Source organism: Genypterus blacodes, unplaced genomic scaffold (assembly GCF_046128005.1).
Source record: "Genypterus blacodes isolate CSIRO-AG114 ecotype Tasmania unplaced genomic scaffold, CSIRO-AGI_Gbla_v1 ptg000076l_1, whole genome shotgun sequence".
NCBI lineage: Eukaryota > Metazoa > Chordata > Actinopteri > Ophidiiformes > Ophidiidae > Genypterus > Genypterus blacodes.
Window position 1 is genome coordinate 7,196,568 of NW_027466885.1, and position 21,450 is coordinate 7,218,017.

At 41.9% G+C, this 21,450-nt stretch overlaps 2 protein-coding genes and 1 non-coding gene across 5 annotated transcripts; all 3 read right to left on the reverse strand.

Moving 5' to 3' along the window:
- Positions 1–241: 241 nt before the first annotated feature.
- bco1 (beta-carotene oxygenase 1) lies at positions 242–4,768 on the reverse strand. The gene is made up of 11 exons (XM_076157912.1): positions 4,604–4,768; positions 4,362–4,490; positions 4,132–4,261; positions 3,785–3,932; positions 3,538–3,688; positions 2,981–3,201; positions 2,621–2,872; positions 2,415–2,520; positions 2,213–2,307; positions 765–876; positions 242–679 (listed from the first exon to the last, which is right to left on the reverse strand). The coding sequence occupies exons 1-11, from the start codon at positions 4,665–4,667 to the stop codon at positions 531–533; spliced, it is 1,557 nt and encodes a 518-aa protein (XP_076014027.1). The 5' UTR covers positions 4,668–4,768; the 3' UTR covers positions 242–530.
- Positions 4,769–6,537: 1,769 nt separating this feature from the next.
- tlcd4a (TLC domain containing 4a) lies at positions 6,538–18,729 on the reverse strand. Of its 3 annotated transcripts, none has more exons than XM_076157972.1 (7): positions 18,165–18,729; positions 15,923–16,092; positions 15,156–15,245; positions 14,846–14,904; positions 14,426–14,520; positions 9,371–9,444; positions 6,538–9,147 (listed from the first exon to the last, which is right to left on the reverse strand). In XM_076157972.1, the coding sequence occupies exons 2-7, from the start codon at positions 16,075–16,077 to the stop codon at positions 8,829–8,831; spliced, it is 792 nt and encodes a 263-aa protein (XP_076014087.1). In that variant the 5' UTR covers positions 16,078–16,092; positions 18,165–18,729; the 3' UTR covers positions 6,538–8,828. The 3 variants fall into 3 exon arrangements, with proteins under 3 accessions (XP_076014087.1, XP_076014088.1, XP_076014089.1); XM_076157973.1 differs by lacking the exon at positions 18,165–18,729 and adding an exon at positions 17,824–18,130; XM_076157974.1 differs by lacking the exons at positions 15,156–15,245; positions 15,923–16,092; positions 18,165–18,729 and adding an exon at positions 15,026–15,110.
- An 887-nt stretch (positions 18,730–19,616) lies between these two features.
- On the reverse strand, positions 19,617–19,689 carry trnaa-agc (transfer RNA alanine (anticodon AGC)). The gene has a single exon. It is a non-coding gene; the product is annotated as a tRNA-Ala (tRNA).
- Positions 19,690–21,450: the final 1,761 nt, after the last annotated feature.

The following is a 21,450-nucleotide window of genomic DNA, read 5'->3' on the forward strand; positions in this document are numbered from 1 at the left end:
TTCAAACGTACCAGGTGTTACAGTGTTGTTGTGTGTTGATATTTTGTGTTTTAAGGGAAAATCTCCAAGTTAATTTTGGAGCAAACTAGATGAACTTTGCGCTCATGAACTATCATTATCCTTGGTTGCTGTACATTAAACTATGAAATGTACTTGTGTTTATCCCTTAGTCCCAAATTTAAAGTCATTCTTTTGCCCCCGTCTGAACTGAAGAGTAAACACACAGCAAATATCTGTAGTTTAAATGTTTTGTCCTTTAATCCAAAAAAAGGACGAGCAGAGAAAAATAGCAGCAGCAGTACAATTGAACACTGGAAACAGTAACATATACAAATTCATAGGATACATGATGAGCCGTACAAAATCAATAAACCTGGGTTGATATTAATAAGAATTCTAAGGAAGACAATCCTTCAAATTTCAGACATATTTCACCACCTAATTTACAGCTTTCATATTGATTCCTGTGTCATATCATTAGGCACAGGTGGGTTTCTTTACACATATATTGTACACATATGAGACTAATTTCATTGTGGGATAAAAAATCCATGCATGTCCTTGTGCAGCTCGCTGCTCACGTATGCTCGAGCTACTTCCTTGAACGTTGTGCCATCAAGCACAAGGATGAAACAGGACTGTCCCGGGTTGGAGTTGATAACTGATATTAAAACCACGCCTGCAAACGGAAAAGGGGAGGATTTAGAACATCTGTGGAGTAGCAATCATTGTCTTCATTGGTCACATTGTCTACGTTTTCTCACCATCATCCTCTGCCTCTCCGTTGGGCCGAGGGACAAACACAGCCTCTGAAGGCCAGCAGTTGTCTTCACTCCAGCAAACCATTTCTTTGGTTTCCGTGTCAAACTTCCCGATCTAAATGAACACAAGGAAGAAAATGGTTCAACCCACTGACTCCCATGTGAATCACAGCGCTTATTTCTAAAGACACTCCCCTACATAATAATGAAAACATTACATTAAGTCACAGACATGACACCTTATCATGTAGTTTTTGACGTACTTATGCTTATATATGGTGGTTGGAAAGAAGAGAGACCCGCCCATTGTCTTTAACCTCTAATGGTAACTACAATCGTATGCAGTGTTGACATCATATTCTTCAATATAGTTCTTATAGTATTTCACAAACCTATCCTATCTTGGTATCAAGTATTACAAGGCAATTTAATAATAAATGGCGTTTTTTGTTACGTCACATGACCAAGAAATATATTGACCCCGGTACAAAGTGCACCAAGTGGAAAGATGTAACATACACAGATATGGTTTGATAGTTGTTTAGAAGTCTGTAACTGCCCAGTGGGAAAGCAAAGCTGTCTAAAGCCATCTGAGCTGACATGTGTTTCCTCCCGTGCCTTCCTCTGCACAGAGTGCATTGACACGAGAGACTCACACAAGGCAGCTCAGACCTTTGAAGCCTTTTTGCCTTTATTACATCTTTCCACTGCATGACGTACAAGCGCGCCCTATGGACAGGATCCTTAGACGTTATCCCCAGAGTTACGGAATGGTTTGGTCTTTGTTGTGCTAATTGGGGGTTTACACGTTAACATCCTGCTTCTGTCCTGTACCGTCCTGTTACGTCAGCAGATAATTCTCAGTTCTGCAATTTGCATCCAAGTAGTACACAACACTTCCATGAACGGTATTGTTCTTTTTCCCCAAGAGTTTGCCTTTTAAAATTCTTGGCATCTCACTTATGAAACTGAAAAGAAGGAAGTTCCATTAATTGAAAGACAAAGGGTCTGCAGTGGGATGGTAAACGTTTGTGCACGTCAACTCATCAGCGTGTTATCTTTCTCACACTCCTATTTCATAACAGGGTTACCACATGCACACAGTTAACCCTTTTTAATTATACTTCCTTATCAATGTGACTGAACTATAGGTCCTATTTGTGTATACGTTGTGGGTTTCCACTGTATGTGTGCAACTGAGCAGTGAAGGTTTACTCTGTAATTGGTTAATGGCTTCACGCGTGCAGGCTATGTGTGATAACGATAGCACGCTGAGGATGGCAACGTGGCCTGGAGTTCGTTACCCCAATGTGTTTTCTACTCCCTTAGTGAATAACAGATAGAGAAACAGCCATCAACACTGTTCACTCGTTGTCCTTTAATTAATACCTTCCAGTCTCTTCTAAGGAGGAAGTCGTCAAATTATTCAATTATTAAAAATCAATAGTTACCCTTGTTGCCAGAGCTGATGACTCCACACAATTCCCATAAACAAACTTGTGCTTCTTGCCATTGACGGCATAATTGATTCTGGGTAATTCAAATCCTGTGGAAAAGAAGGCGACCAAATCAGTAGGATACGACAGCATGGAACCTTAATGATAGTTTGATTCAAGATAATTGCTAAATGTTTTGACTTGCATTGGTTTTTACCTTCATAAAGGATCTCTGCCTGGCACATCAGCTTGCTGTCTTTCTCCTTCACAGCTCTGGCTGTGGTATATTTGAGTTTCACCAGGTTCTCCCCGACTTCAGAGCCCTGCAGAGCCAATACAACAACACAGGGTGATTATCAATAGACCCTCACCTCTTATACTCAGATTCTGATTTGTCCGATTCCTGTTTTCGTGATATCTCACCTTGTCAGAGTGGACGGGAAGAACAAATCTCCTGTATTTTGGGTTGGAGTAGCCTTCATCACTGGTCCCTTGTTTAAGCTTGTTCAGGTAGAACATATCATAAAGGCTGCAATCATCATAAGCGATGACGTCAAAGACCACATGTCCTTCATCCTCGAAAGCATTGACGTGATGGTAGACAACCATCGCTCCACTGTAGTACTTGGTCTCCACATGTTTGCCAGTCCTTCTGTCTATCAAGTGGATCAGAGTCTGCAAGGAATAAATGTATAGAGATCTGTTTGAGTCTTGTTTGTGGCTGTATTTGACATTATATAAAATATGATGGTAAAACATAGAAGTATGAGCGAGTCGCCTTACATTTTCCTCAGGAACGAACTTCAGACAGCTCGCCCAGTTGACTCCCCTCATGTACGCGGTTGCCATCTTGAGGATATCGAGTTTGAAAGGCTGCTCGATGAAGATGAAGTAGTTCTCTGTCATGCCGAAGCTGTGGTAGTAGCTCGGGGTGAGGAGGGAACGGCAAGGGATGGTGCAAACCACCTCAACTTTCTTCAGCGCCACAGCCTTCTTCTCTTTGTCTGAAAGAAAGGGAAGGAGATAAGTTCAGACTCACGATTTCATGTTGCAACTATCTTACTAATGAAAGGATGAAATTGGAACATAAATGTAACAAACAACAAAATATATTTCCCGTCGACGACTGGTTGTTGTTGTAGTAACAGACGCAGAGGGAGTAGAAGCAGTACGAGTACCAGTATGAGCAAAATGTTATCTTACAGTTGCTCCTGTGTGTATTCAAATCCACAGAGCAACACACACACTTGTCCCTGTTATGCCCAGATTATGCACAATATGGAGAATATTCTACACGACAAATCGCTATGATGGACGTCCAGCCAAAGTGGTTTCCTCACCTGTCTCTGAAGCAGCAGGGACTTTGAACAGCATGTATTTGGTCTTGCCCTTCTCCGCGATGCAAGTCCCCATGTTGAAGGTATTGCCCTCCGAGTCATAGTGCGGATGAGACGAAGCCAAATTGACTGGCAGGTACTTCAAGTAATCCACCTGTGTGTGCGACATTTAAGAAGATCTGGTGAGCTCACAACGTTTGCGTTTGAAACAGATGAGTGTTTACAGCACAGGGGAGGGGGAGGGTGGTACCTTGTCCTGCGTCTCCAGGGTTACGGGATCAATCTTGCGGATGTAGTTGGTTTCAGAGGTGGCGAAAAAATCATTTCCATATTTGATAAAGTTGCTGGCGCCGTTGTCAGTGAAATCAGGCACCGTGTGGTTGAGGAAGGTTATGGCCCTGAACAATGAGGGGGGGGGGGGGGGGGGGGGAGAGAGAGAGAGAGAGAGAGAGAGAGAGAGAGAGAAATAATCAAAAGGCTGCATCACATACACTGAGACAACAAATGACAGCAAGATAAACAACATAATCATCTATTGAGTCATCACTCTGATTGGTACTTCAATAACAATAACAATAATAATAAAGATATACTTACTTAAAAACAAAGTTCTTGCTTGGGTCTGGATAAGCCATGGTGCCCATTTCAGACACAACTATCCTGTTTGCAGCCATGTTAGAGTTATATGTGTCACTCCTGAGGAATCTGCTCCTGTGCGTCACCTCACCTGCAACAAACATGAGCACGCATTTTACTACACACTTCTTCTGCACCTGGACGAACAAACGCAAAGTTCCTGATGTGTGAAACTGCAGGGGGGTCATTACCATCTTTAAAGGCGAAGCTGTGCATTAACGCCATGCCATCGAACCAGTGGTTGTAGGTGGTGTCCCCCAATGTGAACAAGCCGGGCCCGTTACGCAGCAACGTGCCCTGCAGCCAGCTGGGGAGGCTTCCTGACAAACACACACACATACCACAACGTAGCGTTTAACAACCACAAAACACATAAAGCATCCATTAACCTCTACTTCAATCGATCTGATGGTTGATCTCCATTTATGTTTACCTTTGAGTTCTGCCTTGCAGGGCTCCGGGTTTTCCGTTGAGTTCTTGGAGTAATCTGGTGCCATTGTTATACGGACGGCTGTGACAAAACTACGTAAAGCGAGATTAAAATGCTGAGACTCCGTTCGTCTTCACTCCACTTCACTCCTCTTCACTGCTCTCCACTCCTCTCTCTCACCCCTCCCTTTAAAGCTCCCGGCTCTCCGTTTAGGGGGCCGGACTAAGACGCTTATCTTATCTCGATGACCGTCGCTGCGGCGATTCGCCGACGAGTCACCTTCTTTGCTCTGATGAGTTCTACGAAAAGCTTCAATCAACTCCACAGTGGAGTTCATGGTTTTATAAAGGAAATATAGCTGCAATCATAATGTATCCCTCTGCCTCTGCAGATGAGAACCTTCACACACATCCCTCTGCTCATGGGTGAAATTCTTCTTTTCTTGTTTTAATTGTTTTAAGATAAGACCAAAACTTTATTTATCCCGAGGGAGATTTCCGAGCTTGAACTAACTTCTATGTTGTTAAATTTGCACTCATCAGAGGCAGCACTACAGATGTTGTCCTACAATCTACAATCCACAATGTGTTGTTTCTATAATCCAAATTGGGTTGAATCCTACATAGTTTCTTATTCAAACTGTCAATAATATATGTCAGTAAAATATTCCAATAATCCCGAGAGGACTCATGGAAAGGAATCTAGAGTTACTTCTTGGTATAGATGGTATCTATTTGTATAACTCGGCCTTGATATTGCTTTATGGCCTCCAGCCTGTAATATACAGTGTTGACCTTATCTACCACACGTGTTTTTCTACGCTTAATTACCACTGTTACACACACTGTTACACAAACCAGTACTTGGAATTAGACATAAAAAAATAAACAGGTCCAACTCAGCTGACATTTGCTCTACTGTACTAGTTTGCACTTAAAAAAACATGCAAATTCTATCTATCTATCTATCTATCTATCTATCTATGTCATCATTTGTAGATCACATGTAGACGTATGGGTACACATGCAAATTATAACAGCTGCCCCTTTAGCCCAATTCACCTTCTTCCTCTTTTCTGTTTGTTGTGAAATCATAATCTTCCACTGCATAGTTGCAGGAGGAAAACATCATCAAACTCTCAAGACAGAGCTCAGTTGCAACACCCGCAGTCACAGTGATCAGAGTGCCTCCAAACCCTGAGAGCCCCCTCCAGCGTATTACTCACTACTGATTTGGTTGAGGCAGCAAAAATAAAGGGTAAATCTTATAAACAGCTCAGCTCATTGGTATCACTTCCAATTAGAAAACATATGTAACCTATCCTACCACTGTAAATCATAAGAATCTATGCTCTTCTTGCCTATGTAATATTGTCAAATTAAAAATATTCCACCAAATGTGACTGAGAATTAATTTCCCCCTGAATGTTGACAAAACAATCCATGTTTCCTTTGTGCCCCCCAGTATTCAGAATACAGTATTCAGTATTCAACAGTTGTATGATTAATTTGGCCATTTCTACTGTGCCTCACTGTAACACTCTTATAAATATCATATTGTAAGTATTATAAGTGTGAAATGGTGCTGCCTATCATGACTCTCATTTACATGAACTGTGAAAATGAAACTACAAAGGCTTTATGTCTATTGAACATGTGCATATGTGTTGCAACTCAGACCTGCATATTTTAGAAACGCATAACTGTAATACAGGACACGACTGCCCACTCGTGGCCATTATTAGACATTACCGGAGATGTATTCGTATCCATTTGAGAAAGCAGAATAATAGACGGCATAAAGTAGCATAATAAACAACCATGAATTAATGAATGAATGAATTGATCCAGTCCAAGCTTAACTACTACATAGTGTGTGGAAAGGAAAACATAAATTAATATTACATATGTTTGACAAATGCCAGGAAAGTCTTCATAAAAAGGAAACTTTCAGTCTAAATATTTATTGACAGTGAAAATACTCTGCATATTGCTTAATTCATCGAGGCAGATGGCATCAGCTGAGCTCAAAATGAAGGTAGACTCTTCCATTGCTGTGTTCCATCCTGTTACATATTCTGATTTTGTCTATTCCCAACACGACGATACACATCACATCAAATCATTGTTATTTATTGAAAAGAATAAAAGAAAATGTGAATTACCAATAATTTCCCTTCTGCAATACATTCATTGAAAATCATCACACACACAAACGTCTCTCCCGCACAAAACACAAAGCATAACCATAACTTGACCATTGATATATTTATGTGTACTTTTCCTAGATTATTATTATTATTATCAATAATAATAATAATAGTAATAATAACAATAATAATAATAATAAATAGAAGACAATGGTAAGCATATATGATGCAAAAGTGCACATAGGATTAATGATTATTTGCACTGCCCAGATTGTTATAAACTTTACCGTTTAGTATTCAAGTATTTGCTGAATGGATATTCTGCTTTCACATCATCACAGGTGGATTACATCGTGTGGCACAGTACAAGAACACATTTAAATAAACAGTATGTACATGTACCAAGGAAAAGCAAAGAAAGAACAAATTACAAATGCATATGCTACTTTGTTTACAGTGCAATCCCCATGCAATACCACATGCATTAATAGAGGGTGCATGATTAGATTCCATACAGGACCTTACATAAAGCTGGCAGTGATTCAATCAGGCGCCCGGCCTAAAACCCTTGCATGACTTGCTGTTTAATTACAACAAAAATATTCACAGACACCATATCCTGAGTCTTTCCTACGATACAGCTCCGTTTGCTGACATTCAACCCCAAAATGAGTTGCCAGGTCCGTCCCGTTGTAAGCGTACTGGGGTAAGGATTACTGCAAAGGTTGTCGAACAATGATGGCAACATGAACTGGGCCTGGTCAAATCGTGATTGTGAGGGGAACAAAATGGCGACGTGAATGGTGAATCATGGTTGCAAATTTGGCTCTGGTGTATGAAAATGCACATGGAATTGCCCCAAAAAAGAAAAGGAAGTACAATACACTGTCTTCCAATGGCAACATCACAGAGTAATACTGGCTGAAGCACTGACACAGATCCGACTTCCCAAAACAATAACAACAAGAAACCAAAAATAACAAATCAATTAGACTTGATATTAAATTCTGCATGTTTCGGAGTTGTCAGTACTTCAATGTAATAAAATATTTACTCTGCAAAAGCTTTTTTTTCTAAAGGCAACAAAATGAATGCTTGACATACAGTATCAAGGCTAGCTTCTCCCCGTTTCTGATTCACTAAAAGTCTTGACACAAGCGTTTGACGAACAGCTAACACACATAAAGACGCCCAAAATGGAAATTCAAGTACATGTTTCTAAATAAATGTCATTTTAAACAGCGTTAACAATGAATGTGTCTATTCAGAACAAAATGCAATTTGTATATCTATCCGGTGAGTAAACATGGAAGTGCCCGTGATGTTTAACAGCTGAGATATTACATCGCTCGTTACATCACCTTTAACATCTGAATTCAAACACTGTTTTCTGTCGTTTTGTGTGTTGACAAAACCAAAATCTGAAGGATTAAAAAACCCCAAATTCTGAATGGACCTTAAATGTATTAATTATAACTTACTTGCTAAAATTCCACAACCGCTTCATGAGAAAATCCAAAGGTGAATGAAGCTTGTTGCAGGACACCCGACATGTGACTCTCACGTGACCCATGGTTTGCCTTTTGAACATGAACATGAATAAATGTCACCCGGTGATTGATGACTTCCTTATTGACGTCCCTTCTAATTCGCTTTGTCATCAACATGATTTAGTATTTAACCATCTGGAGTTTAGGCATAAAGTGATGATACAAAAAAAAAACAGTCCTACATGGAGCAATGAACAGTAAACCTTTTAACAATGTGTGTGTTTGGGGTAACAGTCAATTGTTCCAGAACATCCTCTTTAGTTTGAAGTGGTTAATTGTGCATGAGAAAATAACTGGCCATGCACACAGAGTATTGCTAAGAGGCCATGTCATGGCTTGGAGATGGCCAGGTCACCGGTCCATCAGCTCACATCTCAGTGTACTCGGCTTCTCTCCTTACACTCGGTCCTCTAACGTTCCAGCTTTGCTCTTTGCTGAAGCCGAGTAAACAGCTCCCGGTCCAAGCTGCCGCTCGCCACCACTGAGAGTAACATCATCTAGACTCCATTTGGCGTTTCTCCATCAGAGCTTAATCTGTCTTCCCATTCACCTGCGAGGCCCCGGCTTTGCTCCGCCTTGCCGAGCGCAGCACCCTGTAGCACCCTCGTGCAATCTTGTGCATCCACATAACGTTCATGATGTCTAAGCAGATGCTGGAGCAGATCCAGGCTACGCGGCCTCCCCAGGGCACCAGGTAGAAGGCGTCAGTGCCGTAGACCGCATACATACGACTGTAGTAGACTGGCATGACGGCGATGCGGACCAGGAAAAAGACCACTGCCATGGCGACACCATTGGCAATGTTAGGCCGGGAGGATCTGGGGTAACCTAGTACTTCAAAGAACCAGCTGAAACACAACACAGTCAAGACAACAGCGTGCAACAAGGCCAAAAATCTCAAGAATCTCTTAGAAAATGCCGTATAAATGGGCTAATCTGTGTCAGTGTCAAAGACCCAAATGTTTTTAGGTTTTACTAACATTACTCCTGACATGCAACATAACAACACTAAGCCTAAACCCTGAAGCTGAAGGAGCCAAAGCCCAGGGTGGTATGATGAAAGGAACGTACCGCTGGTTCACGCACGGGGTAGAAAACTCAGCGAGCAGACGGAAGTTAGCAAAATAAGGCAACATTCCTTGGCCCTGAAAGAATGAGACAAGAACAGGAAGACAACGGAACACAAAGGGGATAAATGCGAAACACTGAGTCATTGAGTTCAGCTGTGGGTGTGAAAATAAACACTGAATACAGAGAAATACAGATGTTAGAAAAAAAGGGGGTTGAGACATTGCAGTGTTCTCCTTTATCATGTTATCTTTGTAACCCAGGGAGACCAGCTGATTGCCATGCATCAACTATATTGTCTTCATAAATCAAGGGCATCTCGGGACAAAACTTTATGGCATATTTCATCATCATTAAAAGTCTAAAATTAACAGAGGCTGTTACCAAATGCAGCCCTGCTATTTGGCAGATCTGACAGAAGACTCGTCCTCTCCAGGCCACTGATAATTCCAAGTTTTGCAGACTAAAATTAGACTCCAGCCTCTTATTTTACCTCCTAATGAGTCACTCGCTTATTCATTACCCATCAGCAAGAGCAGAAGCCTGTGTGCTTCCAGACATGTTCACATTAGACCCGTTTGTTCAGATTAGGCCTGTGATCAGATCAAATTAGGACCAAACACACAACAATTTAACAATCTCTGTTTGGCGTCAGAGGAAACCGAGTCTAAACCCAGAGGATGAACCCTTTCCATTGGGTCTAAACTTTAGAGCGAATGGAAAGGGTTCATCCTCTGGGAAAGGTGAATATGTGGAGTAGATTAGCATGACAACAAGGCTCTTCAGGATGAGATGGAGGGAGAAGTCAGATTGTTTGATACAGTAAATGACATTTTTGACATGATGGAGGTGCGACAAGACAGTTCACATCTTGGACCATGAATATCCAAAGACGACAAAGAAAATGGCCACAGAAATCACAACACAATTGAGCTACACTAAGAAATCAGTCACTAATGATCGAGAACAAAACTTTAACGTTTTATGTGAGCAGTTACACATCAATTCCAAAACGCAAGGTGATACATCTCAGCAACTTGACATTTTACATGGAAATGTAAAACACACAAGCAAGAATCATCACAGCACAGGCTTTGACACACACAGCCAGCCATACATAAATACAGCCAACAACTACTCGGATCTGTATTTGATAGCCATGCAGTGTAGAAAGTATTAGGTTTAACTTCCAAATGAGCGATTGTTTAGATGATCGGGACATGGAACCACGTTTTCCTTGGTATGAGATCACCTTCATTCTGCCCAGCTTCCTCCACCACATGCAGAGAGCTGATTGTTTACACTTTCTGGATATCAATATCATGATCATGATCATTATTATCACCATTCAAACTATTAGTATGGCAAATAGGCGTTTGTGGGAATCTTCAGGTTTTGACTGAAGATGATCTGAAAACCATGACAGTTTGTGGCCACCAGTCCTGACTCCAAACAGCCATGAACGCTGTGTGTGTGATGCAGTGGTCTAGCATCACTGATCAGACATACAAATGACACCTGTGGGGTGAAAGTTGTGCCATTAGACAAATGAATCCAGGATTATGCATTCGGATTTAAAACGGTGCCTAAGTGAAAATGAACACTGCATGGCTGAGATTCAACCGTATGCTCTGCCAGTTGTTAAGCACGAGTTGAATAACTTTTCTGTGCACCTGCATACTGGAAAATTCTGCAAGCTTTTGAGAATTAAATTAAAAAAGTTAAAAACAACACGTAAATTGTTTTTTTTATAGCTCAAACCTGCAACAACTGATTTGTTTGATAGTAACACAGAAGCAATTGGCTCTGTAGTGTAGTGAACGTGTAATATTCAAAGCAAATAATCTAGCAAACTAAAGACCAGCTGGTGCAATTAAAACAAAGTATTTATGCTAAAAGACTGAAATTGACATGAAACTCCAGAATGTATATTTAAAGCTTATTTTGAAGCGTAACTCTGCCCCCTTGTGGCTACAAATTGATCTTGCGGCACTCTAAACTAACCTGGGGGGAAAATAATATCAAATTCAGACCCATTTACTTTGTCAAAGCCCTGTGGCCTTGACCTTTGACCCATTCACAAACAGATTTGAAAGCAAAGAGTCCTGAACCTATCACGGAAACACTTTCAATCATAGCTTTGACACAAACAATCAGCAGCGATAATGCAACCCACACACATAACGTGAGTGTGTTCAAGATGTAAATCACAGCATTCCGTTCATATCCAGAAACACATCAATGGAGATTCTCACAGCTAATGGCACGACGTTCACACAGCGGTGAGAGGAAACTTACCCTTAATGCTGAAACAAAAGCGCATCATTGAAACATACTTACTACGTGACACACACAGGTGGTACCTAAGGCTCTGAAGTTCAGGTACCACATATGTTTCCACCTGGCATGAGCATGCTAGTACCTCTAGGAACTGGTAAGTCCATACTGTGACTGGGCATCATATCTGCTCAGTGCAACACAACAGCAATAACAGCAGACAAGACAGGAGTAAAGGAAGTCCCCATCTAGATCCAGACCCAAATGAATCCTTTTGGTAGTTTTTGCATGAACAGTGGTGACACGACCCAACTTAATTGAGGGTACGTAGTTTTTGCATGAAAGAAAGACTTTGAACAGGGGGGGGCTTTTTTTGTTAGATCCATATTAGCGGAGGACACGAGAGAAGGACAGACAGACAAGACAGACAAGACAGAGACAGACAAAACGTGTATATTAGGAGAAACGATGCCACCACAATTGGAAGCAAATAAGAAGCAACACCGAGAACAGAGAGCATGCATCTAGTTTTCACACAGCAGTCAAATATCACTCGTCTGTGTTTGACCTGGACGTGACTATTCAAAAAAATTACACTGCTTTTTAATTATTATCTAATTTACCGATCAATACTTTAAAATCCCACCAAGCATATCAAACAAGTTCCTTTAGTCTTAATAGTGCTGTGTGCCTAAAGAGGTAAATACGGGATTATTGCTGATTTAATGTGAACGTTTCCACATAAAACACACTCACCACGTTAACCTAATAAGACTATGACAAATTCGACTCACTACACAACCACATAAAATGAAAATGACATCGAGTAGATCGCCTGTGAAGGTTTGAGCCGCTTGTGTTGCTTTTATAGCAACTTAACACGGGCGGCGGCCCGTGTTAGTAAGCATTTGATCCCAGATGACATTGTGACCTGGTCTGACGAACAGTTATGGCTGTCCAGTAACAGTATGGCCTACTTCATCTCATCTATCTCATTATCTTACGTACAGGTGCTTGCTCTATATTTGACAGGCTGGCCTTACAGGATAGATTCAGACATGTATTCCACCTACGTGACACTGATTTAGTACCAAAACCAAGACAGAACAGAAATCATTTCCATTGACAAAGACAGACAAAGACAGATGGAAAAATGAGGAGTCTGAAAATCCAGGTAGTGACTTTAGATGTGGAACAAATTTGATGAAGAAATCAAATTCAATAACGCATGGAGGCTCAGAGGAAGAGCAACGCACACTGTACGCCGTTTAGGTCTCTTTAGAAATGCACCACATTTATCAGCGAGGGTAACGTGGCTAAGCAGAAAGGACGCTGCCTCTCAAAAGGAACACTAAGAGACGCCTGTGTTGAAGCGATAGGACGCACTCCTTAGAATGCATTCGACACGGCGTTAGAAAGATGGACGATCTACTTGGCGACGCACTTTGGCATCTTGGGATGAGGGAGATGACTGAATTTGAATCGCATTTCTGTGTCCCTGCAGCAGGAGGCATGTGAGAGAGAGAAAGGAGGCTCTGGCACAGAAAACACAGGCTGAAGGTATAGATAGGCAGGTAAGTACTTGAGGATAAAAGTTGGTTGTTGGCATGCACAGTACAAGAAACGACAAATGGACACAGCCTCGTCCTTCCACAGCTTTCCAGAAGTTTCGGCATGCACACAAATGTTACGGCATTCAGCTCAGCTAAGCTCAGAGGAGTTCAGCCTGCTCCAGATTCACACAACATAGAAAGGCGGGGCATAAAAAAACGAACAGAAAGCACAGAAACTGTAAGGCAATGTGAAAGGGGAGGGGGCAGCCAGTACCACCATTGAGCATTTCATGCAAAAAATACCATAGTCATTCATTTTCATCATAATTATGCAACATGTCTTGGCGACCTAAAGGGTTACAGATGCTTGGAACCAAGGGTGAACAGCACTGCCTTTAAACGCTCGGCACAGGAAATCTGTTTCCGCGTCCAACTCAGAGCCGACTGTGTGATCATCACTAATAATAAGTAGTTGTGGATTCACCGTCAGGCTCGTACTCCATGTGAATACGCTCTAATAGTTCAGGTCAGCTATTACGCGCCCAGGTCGGTTAACATCAAAACAAACACGACTAAGATAAGATAAGACTCAGCGCGGGCAAAGGAGTCGTTCCAAGTCAAGCTGGTTTACCCAAAAATCCTTATCCCACATACATACATCATTTAGGGAGTGGGGAACCTTATAGAAACGGGCCACCAACCTCTTCCTATAGGCCAAATCTGATTAAGTCAAATTTGTTGTAATGCGGCAACCTCTGTGACAAACATAAGATGAAACCAAAACAATCATGGTCAAGGCCAGTTTAGAGGAGCGTAAGCCGTTCCAGGAAGGCATTTCTTCCCATATAATAGGAACTTATACGGCAGATCATTAAAACTCATTCTAATCTCCATTGTTTCCCCTTATCAACATGTGGCAATGCAATGTCCCATTCACCTGAGGAGGGAGATTATATTATGTGTAGCTTATGTGTAGATGTATTTCAAACATGTACAGATTGGGTTTAGTCACGTAAAGGTTGAGGATACATGCAGCATGTCTTGAAGATTACACCAACCCCTCTGCACGCCAATGAACCTTCTTATCATGATTCCAGATCAATTTCAGCCTGAACGGCGACCAAACCCGTTTGCATTCCCCGGCTCCACAGTACACAGACTGTTCACCCTTGGTTGTCTCCTTCCCATCTTGCCTGCATGTTCTGCTATTGGACAATAGGGCACTCACCAGTACATAGTAGTAAGCATACAACGCTGAGAGATGGTGAATTACAAAAAACTTGTCTCCTATCGCCCTCCAATAGTAAAATATTAGCAGCAGATCTGGAACAAAGACATGGAGGGAGGGAGGGAGGGAGGGAGGGAGGGAGGGAGGAAGGGAGGGGAGAGAAGTGAGAGAAACGTTAAAGTGGCTCATTTAAGAGTGAATGACGTGTCTACGCATAAAGTTCAAAAAACAACAACACCATTAATAATACAACCTTTCTTTCTCTCTATCTCTCTCTCCTCTTCCAGTTTAAAAAATAATCTCCAAAATATCCTACAATTGTGTGCACAATGTCATGTAAAATCTTTGCTTCAATAAAAACAAATAGCAAAAGAAAAGAAAGAGTGAATGATGTGATCAAGCATGAACTGTTTCTCTCACCAGATATGAGGTAGCCTGTTGTGATGGCAACGTTTATCTTCACTAGCGTCGGATCTCCCCTGTTGACATAAAACACAATAGCTTCAGTGTGTTGGATGCAGATTAAGGAAAAAATCTCAAATTTAATTGAATTTGCAACTCAATACCATTGCAATATCAAAGTGTGAGATCAATTACCACCTCTTGCTGCTATGGTTACAGTGAAATGTTGCCGTCAGCGTAGACAATCGGCACATTTTAATCTAACGAACGCGGTGCAGATGAGTATGTGAGATTAGAGTCAAATGTGTTTTGCAGACAAGACTCTCACCAGACTGGATCTTCATTGACGGCGTCATCGAAGAGCAAGATGTGGAGACAAAAGAGTCCGACAAACACTGCGTGAAAAGTTGACACCGTCCTGAAAGGCAAAGCGAAGCATCGAAAATGTCACGCATCTTTGTGTTTACTCTGTGTTTTCAGAGAATTAACTGATAGGCTGTCAAAGCCGCACACAGATTAAGATCAATAAGACTAAATGAGACTAAACACACAGCTGTCACTCAACAATTGGACAGGCAATCAGTTCTCAGCAGTCCATCAACAAGACTGACAGGCTGTTCCTGGTACTACTACACGAGGACGACTCCATTTCCTGGAGTGTTCACATTTTTTATTTGTTTTTCAATTCAAATTACCCTTACAAGGAAGAAAAATACACACGAGAGAAGTGATTCATCCCAACGGATCAAGAATTTTGATCTCAAACCAGTTTTTCTAGTCCGTCCATGAGAAGATTAGCATGGAAACACATAAGATGGTAGCCAACTGGCACCGAAACATTTCCATTTACTTTAAGGGTTATACCGGTTATGATCGCATTGTCCCTCAACAACTTCCACGGAATCAAAAAGCAGCAAGCAACACAAGCTGTGGAAGGCGAACCAACCGCATGTCCTGCTGATGATTCATTTACACAGGAAATATGTGGGTGGACTGTGAGCGTGAAGGCGCTGATCCAGCTCTGTGGTACCTATCAGAGCTGAGAGCAGTGACATACACAGTGGCGAACATCATTAATAGTTTATGTCAGGTCACCTTGAGTTCCACTCCACCTTCTGCTTGTCGCCGAGGCCGAGGAAGCCGGTGCTGGCGCGCGCCGACATCCATGGGCTGATTTTGTGGAAGAGCCACTGAAAGGTGAAGAAACTGGTCACCGAGATGGCGAGGATGAGCTGGCTGAATGGGTCCATGGCCACCCAACCCAGCTGAGGGAGGGGGAGAGGAGAGGAGAGGAGAGGAGAGGAGAGGAGAGGAGAGAGAGAGAGAGAGAGAGAGAGAAAGTTACTGCCCCAATTCTTCATTACTATTCCAAATCTGTACTTTTAAATCATGATCTTGTCCCAACTTCATAAAAGGTTTTTCTTTGATCATGAGGTCATTATGGCATCAACAGTGGCATCATTCATATTGTCATTATTGGGGCGTTGGGTGGTTCCATTCATGTCAATCTTTTAGTATTTTTTAACACAAATAGTCAGTTAAACTAGTGTATATGTTGAATATAAAGGCACAATGCAAATGCTGGACCCATGAACTCATTTTCAGGCAGACACACAGACAAACCGCTCTCCAAGTATAGTACGATACGCTAAAGGATATGATCTGGTATAATATTTGCAGTTTGATGAAATGTAGACATTGACCCACGCTGTTTACGTGTCTCATATCGATGGTCAAACATTGCAAGTGGGGTTGAAGCCATCTGGTGTAAATGTGGAGCAAATGTTTATAGAGATAATTCCCAAGTGATAAGAAGTCTATGTTAAGCAGCAAATTACAGACGGTATGCAGGTTTATGAGTGTGTGTGTGTACGTGTGTGAATGTGTTGCACATGATTTGACTGTGCCAGCTTATGAGAAGTGCCAAGTTAGCCCAACACCTAACTTTATAATACATATTACTATCTTCTATGTCCAGCTGTGAAAACACAAAAGATTCTCACACACACACACCTTATTCAATGAAAAGCTAGTTTTGGTGATTTTACACTCTCCGTTGTTCCTTCATCGCCCTAAAGAAATGCTTGAGGACATTAGTGGGCACCATTACTTTAGAGTAACATACTGCAGGGTGGAAAACCTTTTAGTTCAAGTGGAACGACACCATGGCAGGATTTCGTTTGAGCAGATAAACGGACGGAACCAAAGCTACAAACTCCAGCCATGCTTACAGGGAGCATTACTCTTGTTTAAAAGGCACTCAAACAGGTTTGTGTCCTGTAGCTCTCGTGCCTGTTGCCAAGGACACATGGTTACCAGAGGTCAGCTTAAAGGAAACAGCTGAGGCGCAATGGTGGAAAAACTCAATGAGTGGTGCTACTACAGCACTCCAAAAGTCAGTTCATCATAAGTGCTTTTCCATTTTCCTGGATTGATTTAGAAATCTGGCACAGTAGTTTCAAAGGTTCTTAGGGGTTCGGGAAGTTGATTAAACATTATGTTAATCAGGGGAGTGCCAAGGAACACATTGGGATTATAGAATAGAATAGAATAGCTTTTATTGTCATTGTACATCAGAATACAACGAAATGCATTTGTGCTGTGCCTGAATCTTAGAAAAGTAATAAATAAACAACATAAACAGCAATAAACAACAATAAACAACAATAAATAAACAACACACAGTTCCATTCATACATTAAAACATAAGTAGTCCCATTGCTCAAGATGTCCCAATATTGCAGTTGACTTTTGGGGTAGTAAATTATGCCAACCAGCCTGAAAATGAAACCTTATCCCTGCACAGGTGTTACAAGGGAAGCGTTTCAAATTGAACCTGGCTTAGGGTTGTGTTGCCCGGGAATACACACAATAAATACATACAAAAAGGGCGAGATCACACTAGTATACAAAAGTGTGCATGTTTAAATCACTATATAGGTGGTATTGAGATGATGTCGTCCATGGGAATTGAACGTCTTTCTGTTATATTGTACCTTTAGGTGATATTAGGCGTAAAACGGGTGGATCCTTGTATTCTAAGCAGCGCGTAAAACGAGAGCCCCGACATTTCCAACACCGAGCCAATGAGGGGGGCGGCGGTGGGGGGGGGGGGGCAACAGAGGTGTTATTCCACGGAATATACGGCTCCTTTTAGTAAATCACGAAACGTGATCCCCAGCAGCAGCAGCACATGTAAAGGGGCAATTCGCACGCCGCAATGCTGTGAATGTGCTGCGGAGGGGAGGAGAAGCTGGGGAAAACAACACTGGCCTGCTCGTCACGTCTGTTTACCAGCCGCGGATATAAAAAGAAATGTTTGCACGGGTGGACTTACCTTGAGACGTTCATTCAGATGATCTGATCTGCTCTCTCTCTCTTGTCTCTGTGTCCCTCTCTCTCTCTCTCAACTGATCACGGTGTAGAGGATCTGTAGCAGAGCCATGTACGTTGAGTCGTCACAGCCATGTCGAGTCATATTGGAACAACAACAGCCCGCCTGCGTCTACACACACACACTCACACACACTCAAACTAACAACATGTGGCGCTGCAGCCCTGCGCATCGTGAACTAAAACAAATCTCATCCCACACACTACACGCATAATTGCAGAGGTGGATCGTGCAGCTCGACGATCGATTACAGAAATAATGGAGGAGGTTACTGCGGGACAAATCTCTCTCTCTCTCTGTCTCTGTCTCTCTCTCTCTCCCCCCTCTACCTTGTTTATGTCGTTTATGTGCATCCAATTACAGCCACATTCTCAAAGATACACTGCATCGTGGTTTGACCCAAAAATAGTCATAGTGTCTATTTAAAGCCAAGGCCGTATCGATCTATATTGTGTACCCTGTGGTCAGTGGTTCTCAAACTGTGGTACAGGCTATTGGTACTTAAAGCGCCCCCAAGCGACTGGACATAACAACTGATGATAGATATGATTCCACTAATGCTTGATTTAGCCTTCATGGCATCAATCAAACACCCTTCACTGAAAATAATTAATAATATTTGCCATCATATACCTTTCTTTAACATCTTAAAATTATTTCCTGGGCAAAGATCTTAGTTCACAGTAGAGAAATTTACATTTGTAATGATCGTTTAAAACTAGAAGGTTTCTCATACATATGCAGGCATAAATTGACAAGGTAAGGAATCTTTAAAATGTATGATCAAAAGGCTAGTCAAGGTCGGCAGTGTGAGAAAGTAGAGAAACTGTGAGTTGAAGACACTGAATTAAGCATTCATTTGTATTCGCACTGCCTTCGGACCAACCAGTCCGACTCCCAGCTTGCGAGTAATTATACTATTCTGACATGACAGCAGAATAAGTCATGGTGTTGTAGTACATTAACTTCGCTGCCTTCAAATTCACACATAGCGGAATACCAGCACTATTCGGATATTGTTTTATTCAAAAGTAATTTTCTTTGAATTTATCATTATAAATTATTTTTCGAGCTATCATTTGCGGTTATCATTACTATAACCGCAAAGCAATGTGGGTGACCTATAAGTGCGCAGGACAGGAAAGGGCGGGGACAGTCGATGGTCCGGTGGTTGTGAATGAAACACGATTAAAACAGCAACAGCGCCATCGAAGGGATGCTGGCCTAGTCGTACGTCGTTCTGGCCATGACATAAACAAACATAAACACAAGTTGATACATATATTCGCGTGACTTGCGATAAAAATTGTTGCTGGGATTGTTAAGCAGATATAGCAAAAGTGACAGGACGAAAACAGCTGCATTTTTAAGACAAGTATGAAAAAAGATTCACCTTGGAGAATGCGGGCATCGATCCCGCTACCTCTCGCATGCTAAGCGAGCGCTCTACCATTTGAGCTAATTCCCCGTTGCACCCATGTGGTGGTTTTGCTCATCATGTTGATACGCAAGTGCCTGCTTGCTCGTTGTTGATTTTGACTGGCAAAACATTACCTTTATCTATAAAATGTAAACTCTTTACAAATTACCAAACTGTTCCGGTGGCGAGGTCTGCTTGGATGAACATAATAGCGTCCACTGACCTTCTCTGACTGGAGCACAAGGCATCAGCTTTGAGTCAATGGGCGTCATCTAGTGGTAGAAAGAGGATAAGGCTACGTCAAGTAGTCGCATTACGAACATCAAGCATTTACTATCACCGAACATAAGGCTTAAATACTGTACTTGTGATTATATTGCAATTGGATTTTAACAGATGCTTCATTTGAAATTGTGACATTTCACTTTTCCAGGTACACCATGCAGAGATGTGCCAAAAATGTAACTAGTTGTATGATTAAACTTAACCAGGTTTGTCAAAAAATAGTTTACATTTAGTAGGCAATACGCAGGTATAATTTGACAGTATCTTGATGAAAATATCAGCCCGTCCATTTATAGCAAATACCTGTACCCACGTTGACCACAGGGTGGCACTATATACACATTTTTCTGGAATTTGGTTTGACACCTCAAAAATGTTTCTCCTAAATGAAATTATTGATGTGGTGATTCTGTTTTGAAATAATGTGGTATGCTTGCTGTTGCAAATAGATAATTGCTCAACCAATGTGGTCAACTGATCTTTGATTGAACCTGTCAAAACTCTGCTTGCACATGTGTTTGTAACAGTGCCATGTGTGTTTGTTTACAAATATAAGCGCATAGATTTACTATAGAATACGTACATGAGGAGCACTAGGGAGTAGAGATGCTGCTTGGGCAATGAAGCAACAGATAATGACCCCCCCTGTGATGTTCGCAGTGTTGTCAAACGGTAACAGGTGAATCAATTAGAGACACCACAGCTCATCACAAAACCTCTCCACAGAGATTTTAAGCCACAGAGAGCAGCTTCGCCAGCAGATACCTGTGACCCTAAGGGGAATCAGCAGGTATGCAGCTCACCTGTTTCCTGTCTTCCCAGAGCTCCTGAGACCTGAGTCTTGACTGGTGAACACCTGCCATGGGATAAAGGTGTGTGTGTGTGTGTGTGTGTGTGTGTGTGTGTGTGTGTGTGTGTGTGTGTGTGTGTGTGTGTGTGTGTGTGTGTGTGTGTGTGTACTGTCCTGTGCGCAAATGCTTTGACAGTCCATTGATGTAGTAATTTGCTAGATCAAGTGGTTTCTCAAATGTCTGGCAACAACAGGCTTGTACTCTTTGCAAAAACAGCGGAAATGCGTAAAATTCCATGTGAGGCTGATGAGGTCGTCTTTAAAAGTGTTACTTTTGTATTCTCACTCAGTAAACTAATTTCAGACAGGTAAAGTGGGAACACTTTTAATACAGAGCCCTCCTCTGCATATGGCTCTGTGCGATCTGCTGTTGCCTTAGCTGTTTGGAAAGGATGCAGGACTTCTTTGTGGGGGGTGTGATGGTGGGGACCTGCTTTCAGACCCATGGAAATAGAGATGGGGGTGGTTATGCCTCCATTGGCACCAAGCCTGACTGTTGCCATGGCACATTGCACCATTGTCCCTCTGCACCCCAGCATGACACAAAACACTAATAAAATCTTAATCTTTCCCTTAATGCTGCATGGCCTTACTAAGGACATTTTATTTGACATACTCAGCTGTAGCTTGATTAACCATATGTTACCCTGCAGAAAACCAATGACCGAACTCTC

Excerpts from the sequence above, each read along its gene's own strand:
- tlcd4a (XM_076157972.1), bottom strand. The coding sequence starts at position 16,077 with ATGGACCCATTCAGCCAGCTCATCCTCGCCATCTCGGTGACCAGTTTC. Across the intron at positions 14,905-15,155 it reads GTCAATGAAGATCCAGTCTG|GGGAGATCCGACGCTAGTGA; the intron begins GTGAGAGTCTTG and ends TTATGTCAACAG. Across the intron at positions 9,148-9,370 it reads ACCCCGTGCGTGAACCAGCG|CTGGTTCTTTGAAGTACTAG; the intron begins GTACGTTCCTTT and ends GTTGTGTTTCAG.
- bco1 (XM_076157912.1), bottom strand. The coding sequence starts at position 4,667 with ATGGCACCAGATTACTCCAAGAACTCAACGGAAAACCCGGAGCCCTGC. Across the intron at positions 3,933-4,131 it reads AGCAAGAACTTTGTTTTTAA|GGCCATAACCTTCCTCAACC; the intron begins GTAAGTATATCT and ends CTCATTGTTCAG. Across the intron at positions 2,308-2,414 it reads GGCAGAGATCCTTTATGAAG|GATTTGAATTACCCAGAATC; the intron begins GTAAAAACCAAT and ends TCTTTTCCACAG.